Raw genomic sequence first — 17,817 nt, forward strand, 5'->3', positions numbered from 1 at the left:
TATAAGGCCAAAAATAGTAATAGTTTGAAGGTGTATGTAAAGCTTCTGTATGTAAAGGTACAAATTCAGCTGTTCTCAGTGGTCTTTTCCATGGGACAGCAGTGTAAGCTTGTAAATCTCAGTCCAGTTAAATCTCACTTAATACCTGTTTGTAGTACAAAAATCTGATATATGGTAATTCTTGTTTAGTATGTCCTCTCTCTGAGAGGGAATGTAGTCAGTTTCTCTTGCAAAACTGGAATGTTTTGATTTTGTTTTGGTTTTGTTCTATTTATTAATTTATTTTCTAATGAATATTTTGGAAATCAGCTATCTTGGTCAAAAAAGACATTGATGCCATCTGCTCCAAGTATGTTTCTGTGAATTCGCAAGACAACCTGACAAACCACAGCCAGGTTGTAGATTCAGAGCTTGTTTTTAAACTCTTTTGTTTCTTATGTTTTGAATACCTCTTCAGCCTGCTCAAGAGGCACATGTATATCAGCAAAACAAAAAGCCCCCAAAATCTCCTCAGAATAGTATTCAAGTCAGCAATTCTGCTGAAGTTGATGGGAACAGTTCTGCTCTTTCATTGGGCCAGGGTCTCAACTAGCAGAACATATACTACAAATCAGCATTTGTCATTTTTTACCTAGTTGTTCTCTCTTCACTACAGTTGATAGCGAGAACAGAGATGGGAATGATACACTCAAAGAATTGTGTGAGTGCATTGTTTCCTGTTTGAGTCTGTTTGTTATGAAGAATATGAACAAAAAATCCCAAGTATCTAATTTTCTCTAAACAGTAGATGATTATACTTTGATGGTCTGAGATCAGAGTCCTTTATGGAGAGATGAAGGCCTGTCCATAGCTTGCAGTAAATTTTTCTCTGCGTCGTTACTCTAAAAAAGTATCTTCCCTGCAGACTTTGGTACCTAGAAGAAATGTGACTTCTCCAACAGATAAAAATTTAGAAACTGATGCTTCTCTTTCTTGTACCAAAATATAAGTAAGTAGACCTAGGATATGCCGAAAAGGGACCAAAAAGGATGCAGTTAATCTTCCACTGTATCATGGCTTAACCTCAGCCAGTAACTTGGTCCCACACAGCCGCTTGCTCACTTCCCCAGCAGTGGGACAGGGGAGAGAACTGGAAGAGTAAAAGTGAAGAAAACACGTGGGTTGAGATAAAGACAGGTTAATAGGTGAAGCAAAGGCTCTGCACACAAGCAAAGCAAAACAAGGAGTTCATTCATTGCTTCCCGCAGCATCTCCAGGAAAGCAGGGCTCCATAATGCGTGGTGGTGACTTGGGGAGACATCATCACTCCAAATGTCTCCACTTCTTTCTTCCCTAGGCTTATATGCTGAGCATGTCATATGGTATGGAAAATCCCTTTGATCAGTTAGGGTCAATTGTCCTGGCTGTGTCCTCTCCTAACTTCTTGGGCACCCCCAGCCGACTCACTGGTAGGGTGGTGTGAGAAGCAGAAAAGCTTACACAGCACTGTGTAAGTGCTGCTCAACAATAATGAAGATATCTCTGTGTTATTAACACCATTTTCAACGTAAATCCAAAACACTGTGACGTACTGTGAAGAAAATTAAGTCTACCCCAGCCAAACCCAACACACAGTGGCATCTATTTATAGCATATGCTTCTCTTCAAAGACTTCTGTAATGCCTTGTTTTGTTGTTGTATGTGAAATGTTGGTTCTTGTATCTTCTGGTCTTTATTCTATGCTGATAGGACTCCTGGAGTATCTCAGCTTGACAGGACTTGGGTACAATGGTATCTTTGAGTTTGACATCTGATCCAGCAATGACAAATACCCATCATGAAGAGGGCTGTATTCTGACACACAGGAATTTTAAATTGATCTTAAATATAAAACAACAAGAAAGATGAATAAAAATGTTATTATCAAATAGCCCTTTTTTTCCCTGTGGAAAATTTTAGGTAATTGATTTCTTAACATAGCTTTATCACCGATTTTAAGAACTCTGTACTGAGATCTGTACTGAAAACTGCAACTCTTAATTTGTTGGCAAATATTAAAGCTAATAGAAAATTAGAAAAAAAAGTCTCATTTGTAGAAGAGACTTTTGGTTTCATTCCCATTAAATTACTATTGATATTTATGGAAGGATAAGTATAGTCTTATTTATAATTGTTGATATATCTTCCTTATATATCAGAGAATGAACATAAAAATTTTTGATTGTTATTTAGTTCCTCAGCAGTAATCTGTTTAAAATGCAAACAGTATATTGGAATTAAGACAATGTTTCTCATAATATAAAGAAGTTTTATTCTTTCTTTTGGAGTTTGATAATAAAAGTGGTGTATACCCTTTATGGTCAATATCGTGTAATTTCACAACCTTGTGGTGCTTAAAATAGAAGCTGTTTTCTTGAGTGCCTTGTTAATTTGGGTGTTTCTTCATCTGGATAAATTTCTTGCCTAAAATGTGTAATTTTTCCTAGAGGTGCCATAATGTCATACTGTTTCCACTATGTCCATAGTGGAGTTGCACATTTTTAAGTACCACATCGGTGAGCAGCAGGCACCAGTTTCTAGAAGGAAAATGATGTAGTTCCTTTAACCTCTTTGACTTCTGGCTTCTTTGGTGAGCCAGCTGAGGTTAATGCCTCAGGTAGTATTTTAGAAAAGCGTTACACTTTAGAAAAGGGTTCTTAAATTGTCCTTGGGTAATAATAAACTATATAATGGACTTATATTTACTCTATCTCAAATTTACGATGTTTATTCCATTTCAGAGGTGTAATGAAACTTTTTCAATGATTATGTCATCTGTACTTAACTTGTGATGTGAAATAGCCACACTGTGAATCTGCCTCAGTAGCATTGTTTCAGTTCTTCAGTATTGATATTTCAGCTTTTTGTTATTGATACTGATTTAAAGTACTTTCTAATGAAAGAGACAGTTAAACTTGTATATACTGCTTTTTTTTGTTCATTTTACAGTCTATCTCTCTAACTCTTCCTTATTTAGCACTAAGTGTATGGTAACTTGCTATCTAATGAGTTAACAGAAGAGTTGGAAGATCTCATAGACTAAGCTATAGTTAAATAGCTATGTCATATCTTCCCTGCAAAGTTTTGACAGAGCAGTAATTTCTTGTCAGGCCCACAAATTCGAATATTTAATGCTGTACCATCCTCACAGACTTTTCATTGTTAATTCTTATGCTCTGCAGTTATTTTGCATGGTGCCCAGGTCTCTCACTATACCTCTTACTCAAATAAAACGACATGAAATAAATAAGATGTAGTAGAATTTTAACTGTCCTTTTTCAAAATGTGCACTTAGTTTCAGCTTTAGCTTCAACATATAACAACTGAATGCCTAAAATACATTTGCTAGTGGTACCTGACTTCAAATGTTAATTTAGTTTAGTAGAACAGTGGACAAACTTGAAGCCATATCACTGTAGTTTCTTGTAGTTTTCATGTTTCAAATACAGCTATTTACTACATAAATTATGGGTCTTAATGGTTGATTTTTTTTCCCCCTTTTTTTTTTTTAACAGGTATTAAACCTCTCTGAAAAGAGATATGACCTTGCCAAGCTTAATCCAAAGGTATTGATTGTCTTCCATAACATCTCTTTCTAGTGTTAAATACAACTTAAATGGCCTGGTAAGCCCTGAAGCTATGCAAGTGTTGATATATAGAGTAAGGGAACAAGTTTTGGAAGATGATAAAAAGCCCCACATGCATCCCTTTTTATTTTTTCCCAAGTTATGTTTTGTGTCTGTTAGGTCTGTGTTTTACATAGCTGTTCCTGTTGTTTTCTCAGACTTTATACACAGGACCTGAAGCCTGTTGTAACTTCTGAAAAACTCCTATTGAATGCTATAAATTTTACTTCAAGTATACTTTCTTTGTGCAGTCACAGTATACTGGGATTATATACTGTAATGTACAATCAGATAGCTGAAGCTAGTGAATTCGGCTCAGAAAGGACTTCCCTTTTCTACTATCTTTGCATAGTTCTCTGCACAGTAGAGACATAAGGAATGTCAGAATGGTATCTGTCTCTTGTTCCTCCTCACCAATGTTGTATTTGTTTGGTGTAAAAAATGGTGTGCAGGTACTCTTCAGCATCTATTATAAGGCCAGAGTAGCACAGATGTGTATTTATAGCAGTAGATTTACATGGATATATGCTACCTGTTAGTTTTAACCTTTTGAGTGCTTTATTGATCATGAAGGATTTAAATTGTTCATGGTTACTGGGTTACTGGTTTTGTTAGTGTTATATATGCATACAATAATAGGTTGAATAAACAGTATTATGTAGTGACTAAAGCTGAATAGAAAAAAGGAAAAAAATTAAGATGCCATGTCTGTTGCACATGAAGGAAATAAATTTCAAATCAAATGAAACCAATCAAATTAGAACAATCTTTGTTCTAACTTTGACCTTCTTTACTGTTATAAAATACCTGGATATCTAATTGAAAAATCTTTAAAAACTTGAGATCTTCAGAAATGTTGTCACTTTTAAGTGGTTGGTGGGATTCGGGGGGGGAGCTTTTTGGGTTTTTTTATAAAATACCAGAATCTTAAAAACAAATTCCCTTCTTCCCCTTAAGAGACCTGTAAGCATCATGGCATTTGAATGGCATGGTTGTCTGGGATTGGAAAAACTGTGGAGACTTTGAACCATCACAGTTATTTGAATCCAGATTATAATATGTGATACTAGGGTCAAGGTGTCTCTTGTAAATATTACTTGTTTAACTGCAGATTATGGATGTGGGGTGGCCTGATCTCCATGCTCCGCTTCTTAATAAGGTATGCACCATCTGCAAGGCTATGGAGTCATGGCTGAACAATGATCCTCAACATGTGGTGGTAATACACTGCAGAGTAAGTGAGCCTTTTATATACATACAGTTTTGTATTCATTTTCAAAAACATTATCCTTTATTCTTACTCATTTTAAAAAATAATGTTTGATCTGTTTTCAGTGTTGGAAACAGTATGCCAGATCTTCAGTTGATATAAGTATGCTTAAATCTACTAACCTTGCATGCTTGTTATAGATTGTTTTTTATGATGACTAAGATCCTAGCCCCTGCTGCAGATACAGCATGCAGTGATGTTAGCTCACATCCTGCAAAGGTCACTGTTACTTCTGTGGGCGTATTTAGAAGCTTGAGGTTTTTCCCAGCTTTATATGAAATTCCTTAGAAGCTCTTCATGTTCTGTGACGTTCATGAATTTTGTGGTGGGGTTTTAAGTGGCAGCATCACTGCAATGCCTTATAGCAAAGCTACCAGTATGCTGTGTTACTTCCCCTTCCATGCTCACAAAGAAGAGAAATAAAGAAAAACCTTAGCTAAATGTGGATAAAATGAATTCAGAACTGAGTTGGTAGCTATGCTGGTGACACTTGAGGCAAACCTGTCTCTGTATCACTAGCAGATGTTACTCTAAACAAAATGAGGGTGATAATGGGACCAAAACTTCTCTTCAAGTCAGGTTGTATAGTCCCCAGTCCTGAATTTCTTACAGACAGAATGCCATTATTGTATGAAACGCTTGAAGTCTTACTAGTTGCAGACTACTGCCAGGAGTAAGGACCATTCACATGAGAAAAGAAAAGGGAACAAAGTATTTCTACATATACAGTTATATGCAAATTGATAATGCATGTTGTTGATTAATGTCTTTTGGTAATTTTGATTTCCAACTGCAAAGATAGATACAACCAACTATGTGTATCAGCTGAGAGACTGAAAACGTTTTGAAATCCATGGGAATTACTGCTTGGTAGATTGTACTGAATTTGTCATGTAAATTTATTTAAAATTACTTTGGAGCATTTTTTAAATTATCCATAGAAAATCAGTTGTAAATCTCAGGTGTTGGGGAGGTAAAAATGCCCGAACCTGTTAGAAACTCATATTCTTTCCAAAATAGGTATTTTATAGCATTTCATGCTGGAAAGTGCAACATTGTCTAAACTTGTTGTGAATGATTTCTGGGAAAATATAATAAAAAATTAGAATAGTTGACACAATTTTTCTCCCCCCCTCCCATTCCTTTAAATCGGTAAGACTTGACAGGCATGCTCATAGAAATCCTATTTAGTGGGGTTTTTTGTCATTTGTGAGCCAACTTGCATTGACAAATAAGCTGCTGCCCATTATATCCACCTTTCCATCAACACAGGGGGGATGCATGAGTAAAAGGACTGACTGAATATCTTGTCTTAAAATTGTATTTACTACAGGTCTTAAATAAAATAATGCCCATTAATGTAATAAATAAGTTATCATTCCCTTTTTCCTAATACAGGGGGGAAAGGGAAGGATAGGTGTAGTCATATCATCGTATATGCACTTCATCAATGTTTCTGCAAGGTAAGTGTGAATAATGCATGTTATGTGTTTTTTACAATATGCATCAGGAAAAATGCCTTTTAGTTGAGTAGTGTCTGTCAGTTTACTGTTTGTCAGTTAAGGTTTGTCAAGTTTTCTTCCCAAAGTGTCTTGGAGCATGTCTTAACAGAGCCTGCTTTCATGACAGACTGTTCTTGTAGTCCTGTTTTCGGTAGGAGGTTGGACTAGGTGACACCCTAAGGTCTCTTCAAAACTGAGATTTTTAATGGTTTGCAGGAAACTTCTAAAGGGTGTTTCAAGATGGCCTCTTTTGAATCAGTGAGAAATTATTCTTAAAGTACTTAAGGAAAACAGGTATTAGAATCTGGAAACAGTATTTGAATAGGAAATTCCTAGACATTGATCAAAGTGCAGAATGCAGTTTAAGAAATAATCTAGACTTTATTTTGATTTTTTCAGTTGATTCTTTTGGAATGCTCAAGTTAGGAAATGGCAATTCATAATTTGTCAACAAGGATAAAATTTAATAAATGGTCTCAAAAAGGATGAAATATGTTTCAGAGGGGTTTGTTGGGTTTTTAATCACATTGTTTTCCATTGGTTTCTTTTATATATATACACATACATAAATGCCCTCTAACTGCTGTGGTTAAGTCAAATTTGCTTCTGAATTCACACCAACCTGTCAGTAATAGATTTGATCCACTACTGCAGTTGATGGGGTCTTAAATCACTAGAGGTTGATGGCAAATTACTCATGGATTTCACAAAAATGAGAATCTCAGAAAACAATCTGTGCTCACTAGGGTAAGCCCAGTCGAGAGGTCATTATAGACCAAGAAGCTAGGTGCATTGTATACACCAGTATGTGCTGAAAAAAATACTTGAACAACTACTTGAATATTTTCAAGTAGTAATTGCAGCAGCGATTGCCCCAATTTCATAATATTTTGTTGAGAAGCATTATGAATAACAAAATCCGTCAAGTAAGGGTAGTACGGTACTGTGGTGTGATCTCAGTGTTGCAATATTATGTCATCCTTAAAGGTGGTACCTGGCAGAAAATTACTATGGTTGCAGCTGTTGAGGGTGCCAGCTTCTGTGTCAGAAATGGTACTCAGAAGACTTTGATGTTCATGCCAAATAAAATTCCTGATTTGTCAGCATGCACATATCTCATGGTTCTGTCCAGGGCAGTGTTAATTTTTGCAATAGCTAGGAGGGGGCATGGGTAAGGGAGTCTCTTTGGGGGAGAAGGGGTTCCTTCTGGTCAAAGCGTGGTGGAGGGAGTGGTGCGATGGCACCAGTTCTGATCTGGAGGGAATGGTTGGGTAATGCTGGTTTCAGGCTGGAGGGAGCAGCTGGGTAAGGCCAGTTCCGAGGGTAACATGTTGGAGGGGGTGATCGGGTATTGTCTCTTGTCGTGGGTTTCTGCAATGAGCAATAACATTTCTTTTCTGGTACCCTCTCGTCAGTATTGTTGCTGTAACTGTTTATTTTCTGGCAACATGCCAAAAAATCTAGGTATAGTGAATTTAGGCTTAACACCTTTCCTACAAAGACAGGCTGAGAGGGTTAGGGCTGAGGTTGTTCAGCCTGAAGAAGAGGAGGCTCCAGGGAGACCTTCTGGCTGCTTTCCAGTGCCTAAAGGGGCCCTACAAGAAGAGTGAAGTAGGACTTTTGACAAGAGTATGCAGCGATAGGACAAGGGGGAATGGCTGTAGACTGAAGGAGGGTAGATTTAGTTTAGATATAAAGAAGGAATTCTTTACTGTGATGGTGGTGAGGCACTGGAACAGGCAGTCCAGAGAAGTTGTGGATGCCCCATCCCTGGAAGTGTTCAAGGCCAGGCTGGATGGGGCTTTGAGGAACCTGGTCTAGTGAAAGGTATCCCTGCCCATGGCAGGAGGGTTGGAACTACATGATCTTTACGGTCCCTTTAAAGCCAAACCATTCCATGATTCTATGAAAAAGCCTTAATGATGTGGATCTATTTTGGTTATGTCTTATAATATCTGATTTGTCTCATTTAAGAAGGAATAATGTGCCAAAATTTAATGAAGTCAAACAGAGCTCTTTGTAATTGTTGGTGAACTCTGTTTTAACACGCAAAGCATTCGCAGTCTTTGGTCTGTTAGGAATGGGTTGCCTAAATTCTGAATGGTAGTGTGGGTGAAGATATATGAAGATATATGTTGGATTGGGTCAGGAAAAGGTTTTAGGTCAAGTACACACTATGTAATCTTTAACATTCATAAAGAGAAGGTTTGACTTTACAGCCTGTCAAGACAATTGGCAACTTCTAAATAATTTTTGGAAAAGGCATAAAACACTTTTATTTTAAATAGTCTCTTCCTTGGTGGCTCAGGGCACAGCAAACAAAGACTGAATTAATTGTTGACTGCTTAAATGATCCACTAGCTGGGTACTGTAGTTCTTTTTGAAAAAGAGAATAAATTTTTATTTTATAGAGAGAACTCCCCAGTCGCACTGGGAGGAAATTATAGCAAGTATCCTTCTTTGGGAACTTGAGCTGCTTGGCTTTGCCGAAGTTCGTTGCATTATGACTTTAATATGTTCATGTTGCACATATGCAATCCAGTTAATTGAATAAGAGTGTAGGTGCTTTGCCTCAGGAAGGAAACTGCCTTAACGTGTTGAATGAGAAGGTGTCAGTGGAAAAAACATTGTTGTTTACAATGTCCAAAGTGCTAAAGTTGCTAGTTAGGTGCTTCTTTTTTTCCTTGCTTCCCTCCTTTTTGTCTTTCAAATATTTTTGCATATTTCAAGCAGTAACCTGATGAATTTCCAAGAAAACACCAAGGCAAAATAACATGATATCTATGTCTCTCTTTTGACAGTGCTGATCAGGCTCTAGACAGATTTGCTATGAAGAAATTCTTTGATGATAAAGTTTCAGCTTTAATGCAACCATCCCAAAGAAGGTATTCAATTTGCTTCTGATTCATACCAATAAGAAATGTCATCATTATCTTCTGCTCCCATCCCTTACTCCCTCCCGTGCTATGTGAAGACTATTTCCACAAGATCCTCTGATGCTTCCTGAACTCTTAGCACTTTATCTTGTATTAATATTCCTTGATTGATGAGATCTCTCCTTCAGTTCCTGCATGTAGACCAAGACAGATAAGACCTTTTGTACCACCCTGTTATCTGAGTTCTTACTGCATTGTTTGTTAATAAAGAGATGTCACAATCTGTTTCTTGATTCTTCCAAGGTAATAGTAAACTCATTGTGACATAAATGATGTATATGGAATGTGTGCTGATTAGTGTGCAATAAAGATCTTAGTAATACTTGTTTAGAGGATCTACAGATGATGCATTTACCCCATCTCCATGCTAGTAAATGTTTGTCAAAGCAGGCATTATTCATTATGTCTATCTTCATGTGTTACCTTTTCAATCTGTCTAAATAAAGTTGAGTGAGGACTCAAAGTAATAAAGCACTTTGGGAAGTGAATAGATCTGGGGTTTGCTATTTACCTTGTTTTGATGAGAGGTAATGAAGGATTCAGTACCAGAAGAGACTGATATCCATCAGAGTAATTGTGATATAGGTGAATCTTCTTTTAGAAATATAAAATATTAACTGGATTTGATTTGGTAATTACCGTTCATTTATTTTTTATTAATCCACATGTATGCAGTAGGTTTTTTAGAAGTTGCTGGAAGTATAAGCCTTTGCTAGTAATTAAAGCAGAAAAATCAGTAGTAACAACAGAGTAAGGCATTTGGTTTTGTTATCTAAGTAAGAAAAATTTTTCTGTTAGTTTTTGAGCCTATTTGGTGGCATGCACAGCTATTTTTAACTTGAAAAATAGTAACACAACATTCCATTAGACTTGAAATAAAATTTTCATAACTAGAAGTTTACTGCCTTTTTTGGTTTTAGTTTTATGTTTGCATATATGTATATTACATTTTAATAAGAAGAATTTGAGAATGCTGCCTACCAGAAAGAGAAGTGTGAACCATAGCAGCAAAAGGGAATAGATGTTGTTAATCTTCCCATCAAGAAGCCTTACGCAGCAGGCATATTTCAGTGAGAGCCAAGAACCCTCACAGCAGCCTGTGAATTGTGCATTGGGGTAGTTTTTACAACCATGTTGACAGGAGGCTTCAATAAGTGATCTGTATGTGAGTCCTAAAGCTAGAGATTAAATAGGTGTAAATAGTTGCATTTATCTTTTCCTACCCTCTTCAAGGACACTTGCTTAATTAATTCTTCTGGGGGGGCCAGGGAGAGGGTTCACCTCTTGACTGATGTGATTTACATCTTTGCTCAACGGTACTGAACTTGAGCTGCTCTTACTATCTTCCAGATGCATACACTTACAGACACTTTATTTTAGAGAGTTATTTCCCATGAGGACAGAGGAGGTTCTCCAAACCATTGGTCAGAACCATTCTCCTCCTGAATATCGCCTCTCCTACCTTTGCCTGGCCTGCCAGTGGCTACTAATCCTATTGCAAGGAAAACAAATTCTAATATTTGTGGATAACTTTATAACCCTTTTTTTTGTTCCTGTTCTGATCAGTCAGTGGCCTGAATCACCTTTTTAATATGCTTTTTCTCTGAAACCATTCCTGGGTAATTAATTAGTGATGTCCTTGTTAAAATCCAGTTGACATATAAATGGATATAGCTTAGGTGGATCTCCACATGATAAAATATGAAAATACATCCGTTAATTGTATTTCGAAAACTTTTCACCAGTAAGTTTTGTTCAGATAAATTGTGGCCATTAGTGCATCAGTCCTAAAAATATCACTTAGCTTTTCCCCACTGCTGTAACAGTGACAAGAAAAGTAACTATAGACCAGATCTCCTATTCTGAATCCATTCTGATGATACTTAAAATGAACACTTACTCTCAGATAAGCAGTTGAAGATTTGCCTGAAGAAGAAATGCAGATACATACCCTTCATATGAAAAAAATTTCTCATAAACTTTCAGAATAGATCTTTTAACTCTCTTCTCAAAAGTAAGCTGACTGCCTATAGGCCTCTTAAATGCACTGTTTTGAGAAAGGCTTTCAAAAATTCAGTCAAATTTTTGAAATAATTAAAAGCAGGTAGTGGTAGAGAGCAAACGTTCAGACAAAACATTCTACTGCACTGTTTTTTTGTTTAGGTGTGGCAGTTTGTAGATTTGTGCTTTTGATGTACCAAATACTTTCAGAATACCTTTCGGAAGGAGGAAACCAAAAAGAAAAGTTGCCTTTTCTTAACATTTCAAAATAAATTGAGCTTTGCTAGCTCTCTATAAAATGAAACCACAACCCCCATTCTGGTGTAGTAAAGCTGTTGTTATTGGGCAGAATATCTTTAGTTGCGCAGTATGAGTTTAGTTAATGAGATCTGTGGATAAAGGGGGAAAAAGAGGTGATTTTTCTTTCTTTTATACGTTCCTGAGAATAACGTGAAATGATGATCATCTCATAGGCATGGAAGAAAAAGGGACTCAAATCCAGTAGAAAAATTAAAGGAGACTGATTTCCCTTGGTTATTTAAGGAAATAAGAGGAATTTGTTTAACGTACACTTCAGTGATATTGACTTGCATGTATTTACTCATGAGATCATGAGCTTGTGACTAAACCAGATACTAAATAGCAGAAATAAAATGATTTTCACATTGCTATGGTAATTTTCCTCTGTTTTACCCTGAATGAGGTAACTTCTCCATTATGAAGATGTCATTTGACTGCATTGCTGATAATGCTAAGATTCTTGACAGGGGACTTCTTGCTCTTTTTTTAATGAAGTGAACTTCACTGTAAATGGAGTAGGACCCATATCATACTGCTGTGAAAGCTATTTAAGACCTACAGTTGCAACTAGGAATGTGTACCAAAACAATTGACTTTACTGTATCTTCTAGTTGTTTTCTTATTTAGAGTAGTGATGTAAATAACTAAAATGAAGATATCAACAACAGAAATGCAACAGCCACGTGTTTAATAAATTAGTAAAGTGTCTTTTAATGCTGTTTTGTGAGGATTATTATTCTGGAGTTATGTACCATGTCACAATGCTATTCATTATTCATGATCTAGAAATATCAATGTGTAAATAATGTATTTCCCTGATATTACTACTTTTATTTAATACAGTTAAATTTTGTATTTTTAGATACGTGCAATTCTTAAGTGGCCTTCTATCTGGATCTGTGAAAATGAATGCAACCCCTCTTTTCCTGCACTATGTTATCCTTCATGGCATCCCAAGCTTAGATGCTGGGGGAGGTAAATTACCTAACTTTTCCTATTCAGGTATAGGATCAAAGTCTTGTTTCATTTTGGAGCTTTCGAGAAAGCCTGCATGAATCTCAAAGTAGAGTTAATATCTTCTTGATATCCATCCAAATATTTCCAATAATGAAACCAGAAGAGAAACATCCTAAGAGTAAAAATTGGAGCAGATCAAATGAATTTCTTGTTCTCTCTTAAATGAACAGTTGATGCTATTCGTGTCTGCCTAGTTTCTGAACAGTTGTGAGCCCTGTTACTGCAGAAGATCTGAGAACCTTGTCAGGTTTCACAATCATTTCCTCTTTGTTTAGGAAATAATTGTAAATATAATTTCTGTTTTGAGATTGCATTTTCTGTGGAAAAACTGTTTGGCTGTGGTGTGCTTACAGAATTACAGAGTCACAGAATCATTTAGGTTCGAAAAGGCCTTCAAGATCATTGAGTCTAATCTTTGACCGATCATTACCTTGCCAACTAGACCATGGCACTAAGTGCCACATCCAGTTTCTTGAACACCTCCAGAGATGGCGATTCTGCCACCTCCTTGGACAGTCTGTTCCAATGCTTAACAACCCTTTCCATGAAGAGGTTCTTCCTGTTGTCCAAGCTGAACCTTCCCTGGTGCAGCTTGAGGCTATGTGCTCTTGTCCTGTCACTAGTTGCCTGGGAGAAGAGGCTGACCTTGCTACAACCACCTTTCAGGTAGTTGTAGAGAGTGATAAGGTCTCCCCTTCTTTTCTCCAGGCTAAACGCCCCCAGCTCCCTCAGCCGCTCCTCATATGACTTACTCTCTAGACTCTTCACCAGCTTTATTGCCCTTTTCTGGACACACTCCAGCAACCCTATATCTTTCTTGAAGTGAGGGGCCCAGAACTGGACATACTATTGCAAGCCACCTCAGAAGTACTGGTGAGGCCGCACCTCAAGTACTAAGTGGCTTTAAAATTAAAATGATAAAACAAGATACTGTGCTAGAGCACAGTAAAGGAGTCCAGCTCTAGTAGTTGGACTTGATGAACTTAAAGGTTTTTTCCAACCCTAACGATTTATCATTCTATAACAGTTCTATGAATCTGTATTTTTATTATCTGACAGTTAAATAGCACTGGTCTTTTAAAATATAATCAGCATGAATTTACAGTGATTCATTGTCACTGTTGTTCAGTCTGGTTTTATTTCTAAAATAACTGTTTCAATAAAGTCAGGGTAGTGTTTGTTCAAGTAAGAAATTTAAGGGCCTTATTAGTTTTTAAATGAAACTGTAGATCAAATATTTTGTTTAATTTTGAAAACACTTTTTATTTTTTGGGGGGGGTAGTTGGTTTTGTTTTGGCCATTGTCTTACTTCCTTAATAATTTCATTTTCTTGCAGAATTTGTTTCTGTCCTGACCAGAATCCTGTAAAATCCTCATATCCAATTCAGAACTAGTCTGGAGATCAGGAAAAAGTATATTTTTCATAAATAAAATCTTTTTTAGGGGAAAATTAATCTATCAAAGAAAATTTTGCTTTGAAGGATATTTTTACAGTCAACATTGCACCACTTGTGTGCCACTTTGCTCAGTCTGGATGTGCCTGAAGCTTCCTAGTTGTAATTGTTTTCCTGTATCTAAATATTACTAAATAGTCTTTCTGTTGACTTCTTTTCAGCTTGTCGGCCTTTTCTGAAGTTATACCAGGCTATGCAACCAGTTTATACATCTGGAATATAGTAAGTTGTAAACATTTCCCATTATGTTTGAATTTAGGTTTTAATTTTCATAATTGCAGAATTACAAAGTTTTTTGTTGTTGTTGTTTGTTTTTTGGTTTTGTCTCTTTAAACTATGTTTTTATTCTTCTTTTCTCTCCTGTTGAGTAGTATAGGGTCAGAAAATCAAAACCGAATCTGCATTGCTATAGACCCTGCCCAGCTTTTGAAGGGAGATATTATGGTAAGCTAATCGTATGGAAAATCTATTAATGTGCCATTTGGTTTACAGTCTCTGACCTGTTTTGTATTCTTGTAAAAAAATTATTTGAGGAAATGGTTGGAGATACTACAAAATACATTATTAAGTTAATTCAGTCATCATCTTTGAGTTTCATGGGAATCAAAATTCTTCTAAAACTCGAACTAGAAGGTTTTTTAGGAGCTGAAACGATTGCTCTCAGCATTCCCATTTCATAGCATCACCAAGTCCAGTAAGGCCTGGATTGCTGTTTTCTTCATAAAGATTACTTTGGGGAGTATTTGTAGCTTGGCATTAAAATTCGTTTGTCCTATAATTTGGCAGACAGTGTGCAAAATTGTAAAACTGTATGTTGTGAAGAAAATACCTAAGTAATTTTAAATTGTTTTGGGACTCACAAAGGTGTGATACCCAAAAAAAGCTTTCTGATTCTACAAGCACATGCAGTATTTAGAAGGCAATTTATATGTCCTAATATAGTGCATTGCAGCACTATAATTTTAAATCTCTCTGCTTTCTTTTTTGATTGTCATATACAGTTAAGCCCAGAGAAAGCAAAGAAAAATAGCTGCTGTGCCTTTCAAGTTGTTAAACTAAAACAACATGCGGATTGAATGGTGGGGGGAAACATTGTCAGAGAGTATTCCTGGTCTATTGCTAGTAGGTTTCACAATGTTTTCTTATGTTATTGACTACTTTTGAGAAATGTTGGACCTAAATGTAAGTGGGTCTGTCCTGGTTCCAGCCAGGACATGGTTAATTTTTGCTGTAGCCTGGAGGGGCATGGCTAGGACCTGGAGGTTATTTTATACCACCTTACCTCATTTTTTGGGGAGGGGGGAAGGGCTCCCTTCTGTGTTGGGTACTGTGGCAGAGGGTGGGTGGGTGAGCAATCCTGTGAATCATTTGGGGTTTTTTTTCTTATCATTAGTATTGTTGCTGATACTGTTTGTTTTCCTATCCCATTGCTGTTTCCAGTAATTGTTTTTCTCTCGACCTATGATCTTTGTCTTTTATGCTTCCAATTCTTCTCTCCAGCCTGCCCCAGGGGGAGGGGGAGGGATCCAGCCCTGTGTGGTTTGGAGTGTTTCAGTGGGAACACTGAAGTTGAGAGCACCATTCTTAAACCACCGTAGGGTCCTTAGTATCAGATTCTTTTTTTCATCTTCCCTCCCCCATTCAGTTTGAAATATTGTTCTTTCTTTCACTGAAAAATGGAGGAACAATTTTTAAATATACCTTTATGAATTGGCTTACTGTGGAGGTTTTGGACAGTTTCAAATTCAAACGTATTGGTGGACTGTAAGTGCCTAAGGAAGTGGAATATATCACAACAAAAATCAGTCTGAGATCAATTCAGTATCTCTCAAATGAGTTTCTTAGAATGAAAAAAGGGCACATAGCTTTTCAGTAATGCTTGCATAATTTTAAAAGAGATCATCTTCATTTATCACGTGCTATTATTTGAGATAATTCTGAGGAAGTAACTGTCTTGTTCAGCATAGTAATATTTCCTAAACAAAGGCTTCACTTAAGTTTTGAATACTTTTATATTATGTCTAAGCAAAAGCATCGGTGGTATCAGACAAAAATAATAATCTCTAGGATGCTTCACCTCCAGTTCCAAAAGGTTTAACTAGTTGAAGTGCATGGTTTAAAAAAAAGAAGGGAAAAAAATATCCTTGCTTTAGAGAACTTAATTCAAAGTTACACTTAGACTTCATTGAAAGCTTACAATATCTGATCACTAAAAGATATTTTCAGTATCTGCGTATAGATGTACAATATTATTGATTGTAAGAGAGGACATATTTTCATAAACAAGTAAGTTAATTTTAAGCTATACTAAGTTAATTCTAATCTTTAATTAAGTTTAAGTTAATCTATGTTAAAATTATCCAAGGCTGTTACTTTGAATTAGAAACTAGAAAGAAGGAGGAACTCCTTCTCTCATGCAGCATTTTTATGAACACAATTATGCAAAAGACTACATTCTCAGTAAAGCCAGCAACTGTGTGAAGCCAACTCTTGACAAGCTGAAGCATAAAATGTATTGTTCAGGTATTGAGTTTTCTGTATCTTCAGCAACTCTCATATGTAATCCACATGTAAAAATAATATGATTGTTTGAACAGCTAGAGAAGTTAATGTTGTAATTTAAAAATTAAATTGTGGAGGAATGTATATAACTTCTTTTTGCTCACATCATATGATTAAATGGAATTATCACACTTACTTCCACACCAATTCTACATTTTGGAGCAGGTTAGTTCTCGTGCCTCTCATCGGGACTATCTTAATTCCATTTCTGTCTATTTTTCACTTCTGGGCAAACTGTCAGTTTTCATCCTTTATGATGATGTTTTGCTTTTACATAGAGTTGCTCAGTGTAGTGGAGAATGAGCATTTAGTTATTCTTGAATCAGGCAGTCAAACTTACTTTTTACCTTAGGTTTTGGTAATTTAAGTAGTGAAGTGAGGGTGGGAGTTGTGTTGGACTAAAAGGAAATAGATTCCTTCGATAGGCAGGGATCACAATGTTCACAGTGTGCACGAAGTTTCTTTTGGTGCATGTAAAGCACTGTCTAAAATAAGAAGCAAGTACTGTTTTATCTGATATTGGCAATATGCTGTAGGGGATTCTCTTTAAAAAAAAGAAGAAAAAACAACCAACCTCCTCACTTTCAGATAAAATAATGATTACTCGCATAGAGAATCTCCCAGCCCTTACAAAGGATTAGGAATATGTAATTTGCGTAGAGAATACCATAAACCATCTCTGGTACATGGGCTGAAATATTTCAGTAGTTGTCCTATGTGCCATGTATATGCTGATTAACTTCTGGAATTTAAGACATCATGGGGTTACTATATGAAGGACAGAGAACAAGGGCTTGTGTTAAGAGTTTTCAAATCCTGTAGTGAGAAGAATTTTATAACTATGTTTTAATCCCAAGTTCCAGAAATGTCCTTCTTAAACTCCTACATCTTTCTTCTATTGCTTCATTTTGAATAACCGCTCTTTAGTTGTTTGGTATTTTCTCTCTAAGACTCTTTTCTTAGTCTGTCTTTAATAAAAGTGATTTTTGTTGTCTTTTAATACATTCCATTAATATCTGCTTTATCAAAAAGACCTGATATCATCAGGATAATATAATAAAATTTTCAGCCCTGTGACTATGATTACCAAAATTTTTATGTATTGCTCTTAGAATACACTGAGTGGCTTCG

The 17,817-nt window shown here is 36.3% G+C and overlaps 1 protein-coding gene across 18 annotated transcripts in view; it reads left to right on the top strand.

The window, feature by feature from the left end:
• The window catches only part of TNS3 (tensin 3), a 222,944-nt gene that overhangs the window by 104,854 nt on the left and 100,273 nt on the right, over window positions 1-17,817 (top strand). For all 18 annotated transcript variants that reach the window (XR_003533048.1, XM_027675943.1, XM_027675957.1 and 15 more), the window contains 7 exons: window positions 3,534-3,584; window positions 4,756-4,878; window positions 6,313-6,377; window positions 9,218-9,301; window positions 12,516-12,628; window positions 14,286-14,346; window positions 14,496-14,568. Coding sequence is in view for 17 of the 18 variants with exons in the window: in XM_027675943.1 (XP_027531744.1) it covers window positions 3,534-3,584; window positions 4,756-4,878; window positions 6,313-6,377; window positions 9,218-9,301; window positions 12,516-12,628; window positions 14,286-14,346; window positions 14,496-14,568 (570 nt within the window). In the remaining variant the exon portion in view is untranslated. The remainder of the gene's footprint in view (window positions 1-3,533; window positions 3,585-4,755; window positions 4,879-6,312; window positions 6,378-9,217; window positions 9,302-12,515; window positions 12,629-14,285; window positions 14,347-14,495; window positions 14,569-17,817) is intronic.

Source organism: Neopelma chrysocephalum, unplaced genomic scaffold (genome assembly GCF_003984885.1).
Source record: "Neopelma chrysocephalum unplaced genomic scaffold, ASM398488v2 Primary Assembly neopelma1_26, whole genome shotgun sequence".
Classification (NCBI taxonomy): Eukaryota; Metazoa; Chordata; class Aves; order Passeriformes; family Pipridae; genus Neopelma; species Neopelma chrysocephalum.